This window comes from Sinocyclocheilus rhinocerous, unplaced genomic scaffold (genome assembly GCF_001515625.1).
Source record: "Sinocyclocheilus rhinocerous isolate Xijiao unplaced genomic scaffold, SAMN03320098_v1.1 scaffold4043, whole genome shotgun sequence".
In the NCBI taxonomy this organism is placed as follows: domain Eukaryota; kingdom Metazoa; phylum Chordata; class Actinopteri; order Cypriniformes; family Cyprinidae; genus Sinocyclocheilus; species Sinocyclocheilus rhinocerous.
The window spans coordinates 200,319-222,692 of NW_015654500.1; the positions used below are offsets into that span (position 1 = coordinate 200,319).

At 38.9% G+C, this 22,374-nt stretch overlaps 1 protein-coding gene across 1 annotated transcript in view; it reads right to left on the bottom strand.

Moving 5' to 3' along the window:
- LOC107717225 (low-density lipoprotein receptor-related protein 1B-like) overlaps positions 1–22,374 on the bottom strand; it is a gene marked incomplete at its 3' end in the record, with an annotated part of 268,070 nt that overhangs the window by 196,811 nt on the left and 48,885 nt on the right. Inside the window, exons 7-13 of the mRNA XM_016523907.1 lie at positions 20,345–20,567; positions 16,375–16,561; positions 11,358–11,501; positions 8,446–8,682; positions 7,875–8,055; positions 3,321–3,540; positions 3,023–3,212 (exon numbers count right to left, since the gene is read on the bottom strand). Of these exons, the coding sequence (XP_016379393.1) occupies positions 3,023–3,212; positions 3,321–3,540; positions 7,875–8,055; positions 8,446–8,682; positions 11,358–11,501; positions 16,375–16,561; positions 20,345–20,567 (1,382 nt within the window). The remainder of the gene's footprint in view (positions 1–3,022; positions 3,213–3,320; positions 3,541–7,874; positions 8,056–8,445; positions 8,683–11,357; positions 11,502–16,374; positions 16,562–20,344; positions 20,568–22,374) is intronic.

Here is a 22,374-nt window from a genome sequence, read left to right on the forward strand (position 1 = left end):
GGGGGGGGGGGTTGTTTGTTTGTTTTTGTTTTATGGATAGCTTATCTAAACAGGCCAGTAAGAGACTATAAACTACTACTCATCCTTTTAATTACACAAATATCTCAATAAAAATGTCTACAAATTGATAAAAGTGATCTGAGATCAGGTAAAAACCATAGACGCTGGTTCAATGGCTCGCCACTGTAGGGCTATCTCAATTAACTCGCATGATTTGCATAACCCAACGGCAAACCATTGAAATTTCGAAATGTTGCGAAACAGTTATGATGTAACAAAGCCTCGTTTACTGAAATCCCCTAAATTTGGCAGTTTGATACGTGCGCCGAACCACTGTTTCGAAACAATTATTCACAAAGGTTTCGAAGCTTCACAAAGCAGTGCTTCAAAAGCGCCCATCACTAAATGTGGCTGCACTTAACTCAAGTGAATCAGTGAATCATTTACTTGAGCCAGTTCTTTTATGTGAACCATCTTTAGATTTACTAAAATCATTTGAACAAGTTACGTTAACGACATCGGCTCATATTTTTGTAGTGTTTTATTACTCTACACAAGCTCGCAAGGAACAAAATCATGAGCGTTAAACTAAATGCGTTACCACAGACTTCAACTAACAGCATGTCCAAGCACTCCGAATGAACAAAGAAATGCTTTTTCCAATGCAAATAGCTCTCCCAGTGAAGCCCAGCATCCGGAGAGGACATGAAATGCCATGCTCAGAGCCTCTTGTCCAATGAATATTGATCTTTGCTCCATTAAAATCAATGATGCAAGTATCTGGCATAGACTCCCAGTGAAGAATGGCATCAATTGGACTCTACGGAACATGTGTCCACTGAATCATCTGCAGAGATTAATGCAGATTAAATCTGATCACGTTAATTGAACAAACAGTGCTTTTCGCTTTTAGTCGTTCAAATATCATAATGCACCATGAGTGCAAATTATCATATATACAAATCATTTGTACATAGATAAGCATGGCATTGTTGCATTTTAATGTAATTTTAGGAGGAGAAGCTGATAGTCACATAGCATATATAAAAAAGTCTCTTTTTTTGGCTCCATAATGTATTTACAGAAAAAGACAAAACCGTTCAGACATCTATATCATTTCCTGAGGGAAACGCTAAACGTTTTATGTGAATATGAGACTGTAAACTGAAACCACTGACCATTTCATAGAACAACAGTTCTGAGCAAATGATACACAGCTCACTCTCAATTGTCAAGTCAGGCAAAAAAATGAGTCATAGCAAGCTAATGTAGCATAACGCGACAACAATTCTAACTCAACTCCTGAACAAAGCTAAGTGAAGCTTGTAAAATTATAAATAGAGAACATTAGACCATTTGCTTATCTGATATGCTTGTAACATGCACTTAGCATTGTTATATCATAGCTTGAGTGACACCTCAAGAAAGAGTTAAACAGTGCATGCTAATTATCAAATCCAAAATTACATACAAATGTTGTACAAGGTATGATACAACAGCCAGACATGTTTAGTAAAGTTTAGATTTAATAAACAAAGGCTTGTCATTTCCACTAAAAGCTAAATGCACTAGCAGGTTGTTATATATTCAGCACAATTCCACTTGGCTGCATTAGCTTAGCGTGTGAATTCACTATCCAATGTTGAGTGCTTCAGTGGGCAGTGCCGTCCCCCACAGTGTTTCAGACCCCCTATGTTGCACACTGACAGGTGCTTACAGCTGCCAATAGCTTTAATCACAGGTGCCGAAATGATGCACTGAACATCTGGTCAACATCAGTAGCATAGCGTAAACATGATTTTCAAGCTGTTTGTTAAGAACAACAGCATATGAATTACAACCATCGACCACCTTGGAAAAGTTTCCAACACCTTCATTATCCATTGAAGTTCCATTTGGATACCTTTTTGAGACCCATTTGTGGATATTTAAACTGGAGCGTTGCTATACCTTAGTTTGTCTTTTTGTTTAGTGGGTCATTGAAGTTTGAGAATGATTTAAGCGCAGGTTTCAATACTATTTTTAGTCACATTCCTACTTTACCTGAAATAGTTGGGTCAATCCTGGCCTGCCATTGGCTGGCTGTCATTAAGAATGACATCTCTACCAGATGCAACATATGAGTAACTCTACAGGAACCGCCACAGCGATTAACCTTGAGCAAAAATTGTAGACCAAAATGAACATTCATCATCACCCTCTGTCACCTTACTAGGTCACAGCACCTATGACGTGTACAACTAAGAAAACAGTTTTGATCAAAGCCATTTTATCCCATCCAGAACAAGTTAAGCCACCAAATATAGTTGTTTAGTAAAAGAAAATGTGTGCAAAAGTCAGCACCAGTGGCGTAATTCTGTCTTTGTAAATTCCCCTGAAATTTTGATGTACCCATTTCTGCACAGCAGGGTGATGGAGAAAAATGTCACAAAGCTGAGTATAGGCGCCAAAAAACTGCCCAGTTCCTCAGAACAATTGCTTGTCACTGGAGACATAAGTGGAGATCTGGATCCAGAACCTCAGAATGACAAATCATACAAATTTCCTGCAAATGCCTCCAAATTATCCTTTAAAATATGAGAGAAGTTAGGCTTATTTGATCTGGGCCTCAAAAATGCTTGGATCATGAAGTCTTAAGGTTAAAATTACCATTAAGTATCCTTCTCGGGGAATATCCGTTGCAAAGCATTTATTCAAATTCAGGGACTTTCCGGTGTGGCATTAGTTTCTAGAATGTTCAGCTGTTTAAAAGGTGAACGCATATGGGCCAATATATTTCATTTCCATATATCGTACGGTATGCCAAGTGTGTGCCAACACAGGATTTGGCCTCTAGGCAAAGCTATGGGATGATGATATATAAAGAATCAGACCCCTCAGAACTCGGGCGATTTAAATCTTAGAGTTTCTGGAAGACAGTCAATAGCTAGACATCAAAGTCCTTCTATATCATTGCAGCCCTTGGCAAGATTTCAAGAATTCATTATGGCTTAAAATCTACAGCATACATATTCATATTTACCTTTCTGGCTCTGCGGGTCATACACCTGAATCCCGAAGAGAGGTGGTCTTTCAGCCCGCATTAGGGCAACATCATTGGATGACAAATCCAGACGGAATATCGAGGCGTTCATGTAATCCGTCCAGAATATGTAATTCTGGTAATGCGCAATCCCAAATGGATGATTCAACTCTTTCCCGCTGTACACCACCTGTGAAAAGTAGATCAGGTCTGTGAGTCACAGGGAAATGTTGAGATGAACATAGAGAGGAAACGGAGGTGTCTGAGAACTAAAGAAACAACTCACTCATTTACTAACCGTTCTGTGGCTGCCGTTGAGGTAGATTTTCTCAATGTGGTCATAGTAGGCGTCACACCAGTACATGACGCTGGAGGAGTGGTCCAGAGTGAGGCCGTTAGGCCACAGCATGTTGGATGTGACGAAGATCTGACGGTGAGATCCATCCATCCAGGCCTTCTCTATCCTTCCTCTGCTGTCAATTAACTCATCCTCCTCCCAGTCCGTCCAATACATCCATCTAAGAAACCAAGTGAGAAATTATATCTTTAAGATCATGACACCCTGCTGAAGAGGACCAGCTTAGACCAGAATGAATTTCCATTCTGCTCTAGATGGTTTAATACAGATAGGCGTTGTTCTGGTGTCTCAGGGGTGGGAAACTCTGGCCTTGGAGATCTACTGTCCTACAAAGTTTAGCACGAACCCTAATCAAAAATGCCTTCATGTAATCTTCAAGACTTTGGTTAGATTTTTCAGGTGTGTTTGATTATTGTTGCTGGTTTCTAGCTTTTCCAAGCTGGTCGTAAGCTGGTAGACCATCTTGGACCAAGAACAAACCAGTTACTAGCTGGCTGTACCAGTTCAAGTTGGTCAAATTGGATTTTGGAATGCGGAGTTTAAAAGTCAGTTACAAAAAGGTAGATTTGTCTTATTTGAATCCAAAAAGTAACATACTGGCTATATTTATGCAACTGGCCCTGGGTTTGCTTAAATGTGCCTTCTTAAAGACAGCTCACTGTAAAATAATCATTCAAAAGAATTGAGTACAATATCTACACCTAACCATCTAAAAAATAGGCTTGAACAATTGGATGTTTTTATGAATTCATGATTTATTTGGAAGCCAAAACGTTTTGTTCTGCACCTTGTACAAGGTCCTTTTTTTCCAAGTTCAAATCACTCACATTTCACAACATAAACTTAACACTGTGACACGGTCTTGTGCATTTGAACGCAGCCTAACATAACATGACAGAGGGAATTGACTCCCCCCACTCATATTCAGTGACCTGTTGAATAATTCATGAGACAGGGCTTTGAGTGACAGCACCTGCTGTGAACAGGCAAACCAGGCGAGTGATGGAGATGGAGAGCAAATGCGATCAGGGCCTAGAGTCATAACAGCTAATCCTCAATCTTATCATGTTAGCACAGACAGGAAATGACATGCGTACATGGGATACGGAAGGACAGACACGGTAAAGGACAGTTTTTAGAGAAGGAAATGGGATTTAAAAGGGGAGAGATTAAGCTGGGATAGGTACTGATATTCAGCATACTGGCAGCTAAAGCTTAAGCGGTGATCCAAAGTTAAAAAAAACTTAGACTGTATGAAATTTTAAACCAATTTCTAGTAACACAATCACAGATTAATTGCAGATTAAACCTGATTACTGGTAATTATTCCAAAGACTCCAGGTCTTATTTGCAACTAAATTATCTGAAATTCCAAGACACCGAAGCTATTAAAAACTGACAACCCAATCCAGAAACCCATTACGAGGATAAACATGTCAAGTGTACAGCACATGGAAAGAAGTCACTAAAATATAAGCAGAAACTGGAACCTGCCTTTAAACTTTTAAACCTCTTATGTCAGGCTTCACCGTTCTGCCAAGGCAGAGATTTGCAGTCATGGAGTCTCTCCATATTCCCTTTAAGCCTTTCCATCTGAGCAATGACATCGAATGAGGATGTTCGCATTAGCTCCTTTTGACACAATAGTACATCTGCTTCTGCTACTTCCTGTCTTAGATTTAAATTAACAATATTATTGAATAAAAGTGTTTTGTAACTCTAAGGAATGTAAGTATAATCATGGTATAGTACCATGTTTTTTGGAGCTATGGTAATAGATTTTCTTTTTCTTTTAACATTTACCATCATATAATTCTTGGATGTGTACTATGGTAATTCCATGGTATTCTTCAGAATTGTGTTATAATTATTCAGTGCTACATATCAAAGTGCCATGGTTTTACATTGTTTTTATATAGATGGCATTCAGACGGTAATACTATAATAGTTTGAAATACACCATGCTTCTGAAATTTAGGTACCATAGTATTTGGTATATTCCAAGGTACTTTGAAAAATACTATGTTCCTCTTCAGGAACTCGAGCTATGTCGGAGGACGCTTCGGGAACGCCCTTCAGCGTGACCGGCTCTGAACCTCTTGTGTAATCAGTCCAATAGATGGGCGAGACGTCACGGGTGGGTGACGTAATGACCAGGAAGCTATAAAAGCACGTGCAGTGAGACCAGCATCAGCTTTTTGTCATTCAGCAAGCGCTCTGCAGGGGAATCAGTCCAATGGGCGAGACGTCACGGGTGGGTGACGTAATGACCAGGAAGCTATAAAAGCACGTGCGGTGAGACCAGTGTCAGCTTTTTGTCATTCAGCAAGCGCTCTGCAGGGGCACTTGGGAAAAAATAAATAAATAAATTTTCTCGAGTGAGAGCACGTGTTTACCTCTCTTCCTCTGAGGAGGTTGAGGCGGTCAGCAGGGGCTGCTGGGTGGGAGCACTCCCAACCTACCGTGTTCCAGCCCCTCATTCTGGGGTCCTCACTTCTCGTACTTCACAGAGTCTAGATTCAGAGTGGCGCTCCCAGGCCGAAGGCTTCTAGCGGAGGGCGGTTCTGCGGACCGTCATTCTCGCTGGATAGTCTTCGTCGTAAACGTCTTGACGCCTAAGGCCTAGGACTTTTTGAGGGCCAGCTCCCTCTGGGGAAGAGCGGTGTACACCGCATTACACGGTGCCCGTCTCTCCTCAGTGCCTTCAGGAGATCGGTCTGCCAACCCTGCCGGTGTTCCAGGGCGCAGCGGTCTCCGGCGAGCGCTTCTCTCAGTTACCGCCCGGAAACGTAGCAGTACTAAGAGGCTCGCTACCTCTACGGAGGTCTCTAGAGCAGCTAGGACGGTCATCCCCTGCCGGTCCGCCGCTTCAGGGCACCGAGCTAGCTGCTTTAGCCGTATGTAACCATGGTTCCTCGAGGGAACGAGACGCTGCGTCTCGGGGCCATACTTTCGGCATCTCTGCCAGCGCTTGCTTCACTCCTAGAAGCTGACGCTGGTCTCACCGCACGTGCTTTTATAGCTTCCTGGTCATTACGTCACCCGCCCGTGACGTCTCGCCCATCTATTGGACTGATTACACAAGAGGTTCAGAGCCGGTCACGCTGAAGGGCGTTCCCGAAGCGTCCTCCAACGCAGCGTCTCGTTCCCTCGAGGAACCATGGTTACATATGCAACCTGAGACGTTATTTTTGTCATTATCAGTGTTTTGAGTTTATTATTTCCTACATACTATAGTAATAATTTACATATCATTGTAATATTATGTTTTTGGACCTGTAACATGATAATGCCATGGTAGTCTTTGAAGTACTAAAGTATGTTTTTATGCTGGACATTTACCATCATAATACCATGGTTTCTTTGATATCTACCATGGTATGCATTAAATACATTAGCATATACCAGGTACCACAGTATTAAAATTTTTAGACACATACTGTAGCATATTAACTTGCAATTCAAAGTATATACAGTAATAATAGACAGTAGCATAATACATTAAAGTAGCATGATACTATCATGCCATTCCATGACTTCTTGGCCAATGTACAGTGACTGGAAGTAACTCATTACATGTAATCTGGATTACGTAATCAGATTCTAAAAATTAAGTACTTGTAATTAGAGTATATTACATTTTAAAATGCTCATAATCAGATTACGGTTACTTTTTATGGATTACATGATTACATATTATTCACACAATGGCAGTAAATTATTCATAATTTATTGACTCACCACAATTTTTCCCCCCTTTCTAAATAAACCTACCACTTACATACAGTTTGGGAAACCCTGCTCTACTGTAATGTTTAATGCATTTCATCATGTTGATGACAAAGAATGGAATATATTTTCTTTCCCTTTGTTTTTTTTTTATTGTTTTGTTTTATAAACATAGAACACAATAATCCTGTTCAAGTCTATGTGATAAATTAGTTAAATCAAAAGTAATCTACAAGTAATTAATAAGTAGTCAGACTACATTACCTGTATCAAGAATTATGTATGTAAGCAATATTATGTTACAAATTACAGTTTTTGTCATGTAATTTGTAATCAGTAATGGACTACAATTTGTAAGTAATCTACCCAGCACTGCAAATGCACCAAGGCAAACCACAGTATATGAAAATGGTAATGATTCAGTATATCAAGTACTATAGTATTACCATTTTTTCTTTAGACATAATTATATTAATAGCTTGGAGTTCAATGTATGTAAATATAGTGGTAGTGCAGCACCATAACATGTATTAAAGTACCATGGTATTGTCATCTAATACCACCACAGTGCTTTTTGTTAATGAAACCAGAGGAAGCACAGGGTTGTCGAAATTTCTTGATGAAATCTCTAAGCGCAAAGGGCAAACATCCCGCCCCCAGTGTGCTCTAAATGGCTGGATTTCGTCCAAGGCTTTAACAGACTGAAATCCCTGCAGAAGAATCTTTTAAATGCTTCTGTAAGCAGGAAAGGTATCATAGGCTTACCCATTTAGAGGATCCACAACAATGGCCCTGGGATGAGACATATTGCCTTCTAAAAGCGTTCTCCTGGTCTGCGAGGGCCGGTCCAGCCCGGCCACGCTGATGGTCTTTCTATAACCGTCATTTGTCCAGAACAGGTTATTACCTATCCAGTCCAACGAAATACCCTCAACATTATCCAGCTCTGGAGAAAGAAAAAAGAAATTGAGAAAATGTTGTTCTTTTAGCTTGATAACATCAAAGACAGCTCAATTAATCACTGTCCTCCTCTAATTCTTCCCAGTGAAATTATGCGGTATCGACCGGCGAGCTTCCCCGACGACTGAATTGCACAAAATGTATGATAAATAACTTCCCATTTGGAAAACAACGGCAACAGAATTGCTCAAGTACAGGTGGCCTGATTCTACCGTACCACGCCGCATGGTTGCACAGATGATTCATCACCGAGCTAAAGCGAAAATGAGTTTGTTAGAGAATATTTAAGAGCTTTTTACGCAATAAAACTGCGGTACGGCTCAACAGAATTACACAAAAGCCAACATTAATCTCTGAGAAGTCACAGTAAACATACCGTCCTTAAGGATCGTTTCCCGAGCGGTTCCGTCAATCTTCTGTCGTCCAATTAGGAAGCTCGTGGTGTCGGCAAAGTAGATGTAGCTACTCTCTGCATGGAAATCCAACGCTCTGGGACTCACGAGCCCTTCGATTTGAATCAAATGTTCATCTCCAGACTTGATATTCATATCCAGACCTCTGATAACCCCGGGCCGTCCTTTTCCGTAAAACAGGAACAGCTCATTCTTTGGTTCTGCGAATACACGATAACCCAAAGTAAACAAACGCAGTGGCGTAACGTAATAAGCCTTCTGCCAAAGTACTGTCAGAGCTTAATTAATTGACATAATTAGCGTCCGTTTTCAATTCAGTTCTGCAAATTAAAGCCTTTGACAAAAATGTATCCAAAGCGAGAGGCTCAAGCTAATTGCATTAGCTTAATTAAAACCAGAATTAGTTCCACTGATTCGATTCTATAGAATCAATCATCTTTTGGTGCATAACAGTTACATTGTGTTTGTAATTGTATCTGAGTGTGTGTGTGTGTGTAGAAGTAACTGGGGACAAACAGGGTCCTAAGTGGGGGCAGCAAAGAGAGGGACACGTTCATATGAAGCACAATGTTTTCGAAAGTCATTACTTACAGGCTGCAGTGGAGAGGATGATTGTAATTATTATTAGGTCCGAGATCCAGTGAGATCCAAAGAGACAAGAGGAAGAAACCAGGATGAAGGGATAGAGGAACCCAACAAGAACAATTGTGTGCTTTTGAACTTTGATTCTGAGGCCAAACGATTCCTTTGTGAGAGGAATTTGAGCCATTATTGACTCTCGAGCATATGCCATTCCATTGCTCTCAAGTTTTATTTCATAAAGTTTGTTCGCAAGATGTGAGAATGAATGACGCACAATGTTATTGACTTCCATGAGGCAAAGAGAGACAGGAATTTAATTTTTGTGTGAACTGCTTTAAATAACCATGTCCTGTTCTTGTATAATCCACTGAATCAAATAATTTACAAATGAATGGTACTTCAACTCATTCATAACGAATGAATGACGAGTCTGGCTTCAGTTCAAAAACAGCTTCACATTGAGTAACACTTGAGATAAAAACAAAAAACTCAATTGGAGGAGCCACATTTTAAACAACTATAAAATAGACCATTTATGCCCCCATTTGATGCACATCATTATATATGATTTCTGAGAGCTGGATGACACATCGCAGTGATTAATAGTATCAATGGATGTAAATGTGGGAAGTCACCCAATGACACGCCAACACACTCTTGACAACTTGTAATAATTCAGACAAGGTGACAAATTGTAATATCAGTTTATACAAAAAGATACAACTTTAAGTAGCAATCATGGTTAGGGTCAAGCATGAAAGGCTTTTTCTGCCACAGAACAAAAAAAAAATGCAACTGCAATTTTTTAGCTCACAATTCGGACTTTTTTCTTGCAATTCTGAGGGGAAAAAGAACTGTGGTAAAAACTCAGAATTGTATGGAAGCCCGTTTCCACCACTGAATAAAAAATAAAAAAGATAATTGGGACTTTTTATCTCACAATTCTGACTTTTTTTCTTGCAATTGTGAGTTTACATACTGCAATTTTGACTTTTTTTCTCAGAATTGCAGGATATAAACACAATTGCCAATTCTGTCATAAAGTCCACATAAAGTCCAATTCTGAGGGGGAAATAAGACTGACATGTTCTCAGAATTGTGAGATATAAACTTACAATTCTGAGGAAAAAAAGTCAGAATTATGAGTTTATATCTCTCAGTTCTGACTTTATTTTTCAGAATTGCGAGTTCAAATCTCACAATTCTAATGCGAAATGTAAACTCACAATTGTGAGAAAAAAGTCAGAATTGTGAGATAAAAAGTCACAATTATCTTTTTTTCTTTTTTATTCAGTGGTGGAAACAGTCATTCATAGAATGGTGAGATATAAACTCGCAACTGTAAGAAAAGTCAGAATTGTGAGAAAAAAGTCGCTATTACCTTTTTTAATCTTTAATTCCGTGATGGAACAAAAAAGGCAAGATACAAATTTAAAAAGTCAGCATGAAATTCTGAGTTTATATCTTTAAGTTCTGACTTTTTTTCTTTTTTTTTAAATATAGGGAAACAAAGTCATAAATTAACTGTGAGATAAAGTCATAATTACTTATTATTATTATTTTTTTTTTTTTAATACGTGGCAGAAACAGGCTTTTATAGTTAAGGGTTTAGATCTATTGTTAGGGTTAAGTTAGTTTAGGTTATATGTTCTTCTTACGATTTCACAATATTTTACAAATTATTATCATTTTGGGCATGCTTACACCAGAGTCTGAATTTTTTTGTACATTTGGTTGACTGATATAGAAAATAATGCAAATCTCCAGAGTTTTCCTATGGCAAATTTACGAAGTGAAGGCTACTGATTTTTATGACGCGAGGTATAACTTAAGCATAATTCGTACACTAAATAAAACTGTAGGCAATATATACTGCATATAAGTAGTTCACCATCTGAACTTTGAGAAAAACTCCTTTTAAGATCTTCTGTCTTCCTACACACACAAACACACACACATATTCTTAGATAGTCAATGATCCTGATGTGAAGAGACAAAACATATAAATTTCCCATGTAATCCGCCCTAATGTGCTGAACGTCGACTATTAATCACAGAAACGTGTCCATTTTTCAGCGTCTTGCGGCTCCACAAATTTGGTCATAAATTTCCATTTTGACAAACCCACGAGGGCCATCCATCTGATATACGGTTTCAGATAGCAGCACCTCATCCATTGGGAATACCCCTAAACCCATTTACATGAGAGACCCGCCTCCCAGAGCTAATCAGACACCTGGGAGCTACAGGAGGAAGAGACAGAAAAGAGAGATTGGTTTTTTGTGACCCTCACTTTTGCATGACTTCCCGTCGCTGGCAAGGACGTGGCCGGTCCGGCAGCGGCACATACGTGATTTGTAGTTGTGGCTCAGGAGACAGATATGCGAGCATCCACCCTTTCGTCCGTGTGTATCAGGGCTGCATGCGTGAGTCCTGACTGGAGTAAGAGAAAGGTCAGTATCGTATAGCTAGCATTGGAAAATAGCACTGAAATAACACTGAAAATATCACTTCAGTCACACCCTAAACGGTTTATAATTTTTCATAGTAAACAAATGTATACAGCTGAAACATCTGATAAATAGTGCATTATTTAGAATGGTGTTTCACGCAGAGCAGGAAAAAACAATGCTACTGTACATACAACAGCACAATAAAATGTGAAATGATCTTTGTGATATTTTGACAACTTCATTAGTCACTTTGCACAGCGAAATGGTAATACAAGATCTAGCGCAGTGTTTCTTCAATGTTTTAGGAGGATAAAATTATTAGAATGGTGTTTCACACAGAGCAGGGGAAAACAATACTACATAACAAAAGGCTAAATAATAAAAGGCTAATTGTGTATAGTTAGGAAAGCAAAACATAGGCATAAAATCTTTAAACATGGAGGAGAAAATGTTTTTCATATTTTGGTTGATGTCAAAGATCATACATCTCACTAAACTCTAGGATATTTTGACACAAATTCATTAGTCACTTTTAGCATTGTCAGGATTCTGGACTGTCTGTATCGTGTTTTGCCCCTGTTTCTGTTCTAGTTTGTCCTTATTTGGTCATTTTCCTGTCCTCGTTTAGTATGATTGTCATATGTGATCCACCTGTGTTTCTCCAATTATCCCTAGCATTTAAGCTCCTGTCTTTGCGTTTCTCCCCTGTCGGGTCTACTTCGTCTTTACATGTGTCAGCATCTCGTTCCTGTATTGGATTACCTCTGTCTTTTGATGATTAAAAGACTGTTGATTGTACTCCACGTTTCTCTCGTCCTTCCGACAGTGTAAGTGTGACAGAAGACCAGACCGTTGTGTGCCCTTATGGATCCCCTCGTCCGCCTGGAGTTCCTCCTCCTGCTAGAGCAGGGGGAGCGATCGCTCGAGGACAATACTAGACTGTTCCAGCTGCTAGCTAACACCACCAGCGACGACGCGCTCTGCGCGTTCTACGACGCAAGTTTAAACACCGCGTGCAGAGCGCCGTAGTCCGAAGATGGTCCTCGAGTGGATTTTGCCGCGTTTGTGGAGTGGATTCTGGCGAGAAACGGATCGCCTCTCACCGTCACTCCCGAGGATGATCTCGCCAGATCCACTCTTGAACCAGAGCCCAGCCCACCATCTCCCCGCTGTGCGGAGCTAAAGCCCGAGCCCACCGATGACGGAGAGCCAATTCCCGCCGCGATCTACGACCCAGCGCAATGCCGAGCAACTGAGCGGAGGATCGCCCCAGAAGTAGAGCCCAAGCCGTCAGACCAGGTGCCTGAGCCGGCTGCAACGCCCATCGCGAGGGAGAAAGCCGTGGACGGTGAGAGCGCGGAGTGGAATATATATACAGTGGGTACGGAAAGTATTCAGACACCCTTAAATTTTTCACTCTTTGTTATATTGCAGCCATTTGCTAAAATCATTTAAGTTAATTTTTTTTCCTCATTAATGTACACACAGCACCCCATATTGACAGAAAAACACAGAATTGTTGACATTTTTGCAGATTTATTAAAAAAGAAAAACTGAAATATCACATGGTCCTAAGTATTCAGACCCATTGCTCAGTATTTAGTAGAAGCACCCTTCTGATCTAATACAGCCATGAGTCTTTTTGGGAAAGATGCAACAAGTTTTTCACACCTGGATTTGGGGACCCTCTGCCATTCCTCCTTGCAGATCCTCTCCAGTTCTGTCAGGTTGGAAGGTATACGTTGGTGGACAGCCATTTTTAGGTCTCTCCAGAGATGCTCAATTGGCTTTAAGTCAGGGCTCTGGCTGGGCCATTCAAGAACAGTCACAGAGTTGTTGTGAAGCCACTCCTTCGTTATTTTAGCTGTGTGCTTAGGGTCATTGTCTTGTTGGAAGGTAAACCTTCGGCCCAGTCTGAGGTCCTGAACACTCTGGAGAAGGTTTTCGTCCAGAATATCCCTGTACTTGGCCGCATTCATCTTTCCCTCAATTGCAACCAGTCGTCCTGTCCCTGCAGCTGAAAAACACCCCCACAGCATGATGATGCCACCACCATGCTTCACTGTTGGGACAGGTGATGAGCAGTGCCTGGTTTTCTCCACACATACCGCTTAGAATTAAGGCCAAAAAGTTCTATCTTGGTCTCATCAGACCAGAGAATCTTATTTCTCACCATCTTGGAGTCCTTCAGGTGTTTTTTAGCAAACTCCATGCGGGCTTTCATGTGTCTTGCACTGAGGAGAGGCTTCCGTCGGGCCACTCTGCCATAAAGCCCCAACTGGTGGAGGGCTGCAGTGATGGTTGACTTTCTACAACTTTCTCCCATCCCCCGACTGCATCTCTGGAGCTCAGCCACAGTGATCTTTGGGTTCTTCTTTACCTCTCTCACCAAGGCTCTTCTCCCCCAATAGCTCAGTTTGGCCGGACGGCCAGCTCTAGGAAGGGTTCTGGTCGTCCCAAACGTCTTCCATTTAAGGATTATGGAGGCCACCGTGCTCTTAGGAACCTTAAGTGCAGCAGAAATTTTTCTGTAACCTTGGCCAGATCTGTGCCTTGCCACAATTCTGTCTCTGAGCTCTTCAGGCAGTTCCTTTGACCTCATGATTCTCATTTGCTCTGACATGCACTGTGAGCTGTAAGGTCTTATATAGACAGGTGTGTGGCTTTCCTAATCAAGTCCAATCAGTATAATCAAACACAGCTGGACTCAAATGAAGGTGTAGAACCATCTCAAGGATGATCAGAAGAAATGGACAGCACCTGAGTTAAATATATGAGAGTCACAGCAAAGGGTCTGAATACTTAAGACCATGTGATATTTCAGTTTTTCTTTTTGAATAAATCTGCAAAAATGTCAACAAATCTGTGTTTTTCTGTCAATATGGGGTGCTATGTGTACATTAATGAGGAAAAAAAATTAACAAATGATTTAAATGTGTTCTTGTCTTAGGACAACTTTGATGAACTTTTTAGATCCACTTCAAATGTTGACTACTGTGTGTGTGTATATATATCCTGCAAACATGTCCTTGCGGGGCCTATGCTGGTTTTTTGCGGGTACAGTGGGCTAGGGCCATCCCACACCATACCTAAACAGGCCCAGTGCGGGTTTGCCCAGGCGATGCCCACAGCTTTGGGCTCACTGCAGGCTCTCTGTGAGCAGCCCACACTATGGGACTGCCCACATTAATCCCATGATGGCCCAGTGTGGGCCAGACATGAGCCTGTTAATAAGAAATTTGTGGGCAGTTTTCTTCCTTACCACTAGGGATGCTAGGGTGTGTTAGGTTTCCTTAAGTAAACCCATGTGGTAGAGGGAGTTAGCAATAGCAAGCAGCAGTAGCCAGCATGGCTCACCTGCTGAACACATTGTGCTGTGTCCTGGTTGGGAGGTTAGGAAGAGTCTGGTGTTTGAGAGCTGTGGCGTGTTTTCATTACAAGAGGTTGGATTATTAATTTGCTATCAGCCAACTTCAGCTACGGACAGTGTTTGGAAATTGATGCACTACAGATAAGACTTTCGCACACATCATCTTTCACATGACGAAATCCTACAATTTTACATTGCTTTGTTTGCTTTTTTTTGTACTTTTGTGTATTTACATTTTTGGCTATATGTAGCTGTATTAACCTGAATTTAATGTTTTCTATTTTGTATTTAATAAATCCATTGATTTGAAATCCCTTTGACTACTGTACATTTTGACAATATAGACATTAGTTATGTGGTGACTGCATCCATTTCAGATGTATAATAACAGTTTTTCCCAAAGACTTAAGTTATAGTAGCTGAAAAGTATTTAAAGTGAAACGGATGTATTGTTGTAGATCAGGGGTGCATTCTGTTCCTGGAGATCTACCTTCCTACAGAGTTCAGTTTCAACCCTGATTAAACAAACTTGTCTGTAATTATCAAGTGCTCCTTCAGATCCTAATTAGTTGGTTCAGTTGTGCTTAGACCAGGACCAGGTTGGGCACCCCTGTTGCTTTAGCATTGTCAGGATTCTGGACTGTCTGTATCGTGTTTTGCCCCTGTTTCTGTTCTAGTTTGTCCTTATTTGGTCATTTTCCTGTCCTCGTTTAGTATGATTGTCATATGTGATCCACCTGTGTTTCTCCAATTATCCCTAGCATTTAAGCTCCTGTCTTTGCGTTTCTCCCCTGTCGGGTCTACTTCGTCCTTAGACCAGGACCAGGTTGGGCACCCCTGTTGCCAGGTTTTATATATATATATATATATTTTTTTTTTACAACTTTATGATATTTTGACAGTCATTATTCACTTCACAATATGGCTAAATGCTAATACTGAATTTAGCCCAATGTTTCTTCAATGTTTTGGCATGGCAAATGTTGCTATCAATACCCTTAAAAACTGTGATGGGTCAGTTCATTAAAGTATACAAACACCTTAAAACATCTTAAGAACATGACATTTTTCCTGACAATTACTTTTATATTTCACTATGAAGTAAAATGGGTTTAGCACTGATCAGCTTAGATAATGTAGATTTTACAGAAATCGTGGTAAAAATCTTCATCGTCCAAAAGAAAACACACACGCGTAGACTCCTTTTAGCAAGTTTGCAAGTAAGATTGGGAGCCATTTTGGCTTGTTTCGTCTGTATTAGGCCTCAGTCACGAAACCATTTATATCTGTATATAAATTGTTGCAATGTAACAACATGCATAAAAATACAATATTTTATGCAGAAATGTATTAATTTCTTGCCTTACAGAAACTGAATCTAATATGATCATTTAAGTAGAATTCAGTCCAAAAACATTAAAGTGTATCACTATTTTTAATCTGAGCCATTACTGATTACATTAGTCACACTCCGACAACAAGTTTACCTGTAGGTTGAGCCAATCTGTGATAAACTCGGACAGCTCTGGCACTTTCCAAAGTGGTAATGGTGTTTGTGTCACTGCTGTTAAAGCGATTTATCCTAAATATGTCCACCTTGCTCTCTCTGGAGGGTTCAGAGCATGTCGCAAACAGGTAATCTTCAAAGAGTGCAAATCCGTACAGGTGCGACACCTAGAAAGAGAAACACAGGGATGGGGAAAGAGAAAGACTCATCTAGAGGCCATGGCACCTCTTTGACTTAATTCTGAACACGACACAAATACGTCTGCTTAAATTTGCTTCTTTAATCCATCCAGCTATAGAGCCGATGTAACATTCGGTGAATAAACAGCAGCCCTGACAGACACGAGTTGAAATATGCAGGGATCTTTGATGTCACATCTGTGCTACAAATTACCGGCGGGTAGCGTCGAGGCTTTGATTTCAGGAGAAAAAAAAAGGAGAAAGACTGACGGTAAACACAAATGAGTAAGAGGTAGCGGAGTTCATTTCAGGTTATCTTTCAGTGCCGGCTTTGAGAAAAATGCACCAATATAGCCTTCGATAGAGTCCCAGGGAATATGCTACAGCTGAGCCTCACAGGAAATGGATGAACAAATCAATAAAAAAAGCACACAAAAGAGTTGTAGTGGGAAGCCAGGACTCTGCAAGGTCAAAACAACTCGATGCTCAACTAGGCTAACGGATCTGGCTGGGGACAATGAGAGGGTTTCAAAAGTGTCAAGGAAAACAAGTCCTAATGCTGCATCCATGTGACAAATTTACATAAACGGCCACAGTTTGGGTGCATGCTCCCTGTGATTTCACAAGTAGGATGTTGATTCTGGAACTATTTTACAGACAAGAAAATCTTACTGGATTTGACACTGTTTGCCAGGTTAGTAGCATAAAATATTTAAAATATTTACTTTGTGGTGACTACCATTCAAAAGTTTGGAGTTGATAAAATTTGTTTTTGAACAGTTTCTTTATGTCCACTGCATTTATTTACTTAAAAATACAGTAAAAATGTAATATTGTGAAATATTATTACAATTTAAAAGAGGTATTTTCTATTTGAATATATTGTATTTCTGTGATGCAAAGCTGAATTTTCAGCATCATTACTCCAGTCTTCAGTGTCACATGATCTTTAAGAAATCAAATCTGCTGATTTGCTGTTTAAGAAACATTTTCTATTATTATCAATGTTGAAAGTAGTTGTGCTGCTTAATATGTTTGTGGAATATTTTTCTTTTTCATGATACATTAACTTTTTTTTCAGATTTTAAAAAAAGGGATAGTTCACCCAAAAATAAAAATTCTGCCATACACGCACTCTCATGTCGTTCCAAACCCGTAAGACCTTTGTTCATCTTTGGAAGACAAATTAAGATATTTCTGATGAAATTTGAGAGCTTTCTGACCCTGCATAGACAGTAACAGAACTGAAACGTTCCAGACCCAGAAAGGTAGTAAGGACATAGTCCATGTGATATCAGTGGTTCAATCTTTTAATATTTTTATTTTATGAAGCCATGAGAATAAACAAAAAAATAACTACTTCATTCATTGATTTTTTCTCTTCCGTGTCAGTCTGTCACCATTCATGAGAGTACCACAAAGCCTGAAATATAAATATTTTGTAACATACCAAAGTACACACATTTTTTTCAAAATGTTACAAAAATTTGGTTTGACTTTTTTGCATAGTATCATAAACTTGAAATGTTATTTTGAGCTTAGAATAAGATGCAATGTGAACCAGAACTAACGTTGATCAATCAAAGGTTTCACTGTGAGAGACTAAATTGGGGGTTACGGATACAGTTGACAGGAAAGTTTTGTTTTACTAACAAAGATTGTTGAATTCACGTTCACCACTACTGCATTCAAATTCAAAACAACATAGGAACTTTTGTCAGTAAAACCACTGTGAAAACTTTGAACACTTAAACTAAGCAGTACATTGACTGGATGTTGATACTTAGCATGAAAAACGTAAAAAAAAATAATAAATATATATATATACTGTATATATACACACAAATCATGTAAACCATGAACACCTGCACACAGGCACTTTCCAAAAAGGATAGAAGGAATTTGTAAAACTCTTTACTTAAATATTGCATCAGGGTATTAGTTAACACCAGATGTCTCATAAGGCTGATAAACAACTGTGGATGAATTATCTACTGTTTTTGAGAAAAATGCACAGGTTTGACAGTGCCCTTGGCCCGTACTATGAACTATGGATGAAATTTATACTGAATTTATGAAGCTATGAATTTTGTATCACCATACTTTTGGGCCTGTTCGGGGAGTGAGGGAGAGAGGCCAAACTTTATAGCCTTCAAAATAAACTGCTTTAAGAGTTATTCAAAGGAGCATAATTTATCACAGCTTTACTGCTGACTATTAAGGCAGCTGGGTAAAATATACGCAATAACTTCTTTTAGATAGTTTAGATGAATAGAGGTCACCAATCTTTGCCGGTCTAGACTTTCATATGCTGGTCTGGACCAGCATAAACAAGATGTTCACCACCTACTGTAGTTGGGGATTCACATGCAAACGGCAACACATCTTGTGTTGTGTCAGAATATGCCTAATTCCATGCTATATGTTATGCAAAACTCAGCACACAAAAAGTTTAGTATGTCCGAATTATGTGAAAAACAGTATGCCAAAACAGTAGTATGTACGGCAATATTAACAGTAAGCCAATATTCATAGTTTGCGAAAAACAGTGTGCCATAAAAGCAGTATGTTTGAATTTATAGTATTTGAAAAATAGTATGCCAAAAAAGTAGTATGTAAAAGCTTAAGTATAGTGTGTCCGAATTCACAGTATTTGAAAAATTGTATGTCCAAATTACGATTATTCAAAAGAAAAAAAAAAAACACAAAAAAAGTAGTCCAAACTCATAGTATTCAAAAGTAGTATGCCAAAAAAGTAGTTTCCGAATTCGTTATAAAAAAGTAAGCCAAAAGAGAAAAATGTACGCCAAAATTCATAGTTTTTGAAAAACAGTGTGCCAAAAAAGTTGTATGTCCAAATTCATAGTATTTGAAAAAAGAAAAAAAAAGATCATGCAAAGTAGGCTATAGTCCGAATTTACCTAGTACCCCAAAAGAGCAGCAAGTCCAAATTCATAGTATTCAAAAACATAGTACACCAAAAAGGTAGTATGTCCGAATTCGTTACTTAAAAAAGTAAGACAAAAGAGTAGTATGTACGTCAATATTAACTGTATGCCAATATTCGTAGTTTTCCAAAAACAGTGTGCCAAAAAAGTAGTATGTCTGAATTCACAGTATTTGAAAAACAGTAAGCCGAGTACAGTAAGTCTGAATTCGCCTTGCACGCCAAAAGAACAGCATGTCCGAATTCATAGTAATGAAAAAATAGTATGCCAAAAAAAAGTATGGCCGAATTCATATTATTAAAACAAAATGTAAGCCAAAAAAGTAGTATGCATGCCAATATTAACAGTATGCCAATGTTCATAGTTTTCAAAAAACAGTGGGCCAAAAAAGTAGTGTGTTCAAAATGATAGTATTTGAAAAAAGTATGCCAAGTGTAGTATGTCAGAAATGTGAAAACTAATATTTAAAAAAATGTAGATGAAAATTACCCAGATGACCTACTACTTCTGCAGAGATTCTAGATTGCGCATTCAATGGACACTCTACTATCCAATGAAGCCATGGGAGAGGAGTAAATGGCAGTGAAGCAATGTAACTGGTAGGTCACTTGATGGTGACAACATGGCAAACATAGTATGTTCGAATTTCATTCATACTACCTATTTTCAGACTAAGTATTTTTACATGCTTCATACTACATACTTTTTCAAACTAAATGTAGTACCTACTACACAGGTATGCAATTTCGTAAGTAGCTTTGGTCTTTTTTCTCATAAAGATCATGGGTTCAAGAAGAAGAAACCAAGATTGAGCACATCTTACCGAGCTTCCTTGGATGATTGTGTGTCTGTTCTTGCCATTGTAATCCACAACTTCGATAAAATCCAGATAAGCGTCTGCCCAGTAGACGAGCTTCTTCACCAAGTCCAATGTCACGGCGGTCGGCTGTTCAGTTTTATACTCTACTATCCTGGTTCGGTTGGTGCCGTCCATATTGCAGCGTTCCACCTTGGCTACCGTCCCATAATCCGTGAAAAAGAGTTTTCTGGTGGGGGTGGGGGGCAAGAACAGAGCAGTTTTAAACCAGAATCTACTATCTGACGTAAATGAAATCAAAAGTCAAGGCCGTTTAAGATTTAATCGATCCACTCATACCCATTATTTTTCTATTCTGCAAAATATTGTGCCAGCACTGAATGCTTGCAGTAACAACAGCGCAATTAAACCGAGGCACTGTGAGCAAGAGCTGAATGAATGGGCCGCAGTATGATATTTCTCTTTATACTAACACATACTGACAGCGGAATAAGAGAGGGGGAGGTCATCCGCAGCACTCCGCACGAGGATTCTGGCACAGAAACGGTCCTCGTGGTCGGAAAGCGACAAACTGGCCCCAACAGCATGCACAACTCAGCACTGCATACAAATGAATGTTTACCAAGAGACCAAAGAGTTTCTCACGTCACAGATGTATAGATGACTCGACATCAGATAAGGATGATTTATTCACTCCTATGAAAAATTCAACCAAGAGCCTCCTCTAGGACGCGTGATCATTTTAAGATAGTACAAATAGCTGAATATCTTTGCATAGGTCAACAAATTATTTGAACTATTTGTTTGGAGGGGATTCTAAAAGGTCATTTTATTGACCTTTTATCAGTTCTTTAGACTTTAGTGACCATGTAATGAAAGTATGACAAAAAATCTTTCACTGATGATTTTTTAAACAAGGAAGGTATTTATTTATTTATTTATTTACTTACGTATTTACTTATTTGTTTGTTTAATGTTTTAAGTAATAATAATAATAATAATAATATACGTATTTACTTGAAATCATATTTAATTAAATTATGTAAAATATTAAATTTAGATTAAAATACTTCAAATCAAAAGGTACTTTATCCCAATATAATACTAATAATAATCATTATCAAACTATGTATTACTTTTATGTCTTATCATCATCATCATCATCATCATCAAACTATTTATTACTATTTCGTAAACAATTGATAATGATGACTATGATTATGATGATGATTAATATTAATACTTGTGATTTACTTTATTGAATTTCTATTTCTAAATTGTGTAAACAAAATTGAAATGAAATGACATAAAAGGTACTTTAGCATAATAATAATAATAATAATAATAATAAACATTGAAATATAAAAATTAAATGTAAATATTTATTAAATATATTATTATTATTATTATTATTATTAAACATAACTATTTTACAGATTTTTTTCACATACTTTTGGAAGTAAACCAGTTTGTAGAGCTAATATCAGTAAAGATAATATTATAAAACGGATAGTTCAGACTCACAATTCATACACATATCATTCTTTTGTTATTGCCATTTTGCCGTTTAGGCCTATTAGGATAACATAGTGTAGAGTAGACAGGAAACAAGGTGGGAGAGAGAGGGAAGTGGGATCGGGATTCAAACGTCCGGGATTCGAACTCGGGACGCCCACAACTCAACGGCGTTATAAGTCAGTGCACTGCCCACTAGGCCAGGGGTTTTCACCTGTCAAGGGTGGCGCGAGCATTAGTTAATTCAGTTAACCCTCTTAGCGCCAAAGTCGCAAAATTGCGACAAGACGTCATACTTAATCAAATAGACTGTAGTTCCTAATATGGTGTAATATCTCATTTGTATTCCCTACCACTAGATGGCAGACCTTATTGACGGTGTAAAATGATTTCCGATTAGCCGTGTCGGAAATCCAACCACGGATTGGCATGTTGTTATCTCAGAAACAGGCTCAGCCATCACATTGAATCAGGTAAACTGGTTATATATTTATGTTTCAGTATAATTACGCACGCTATAC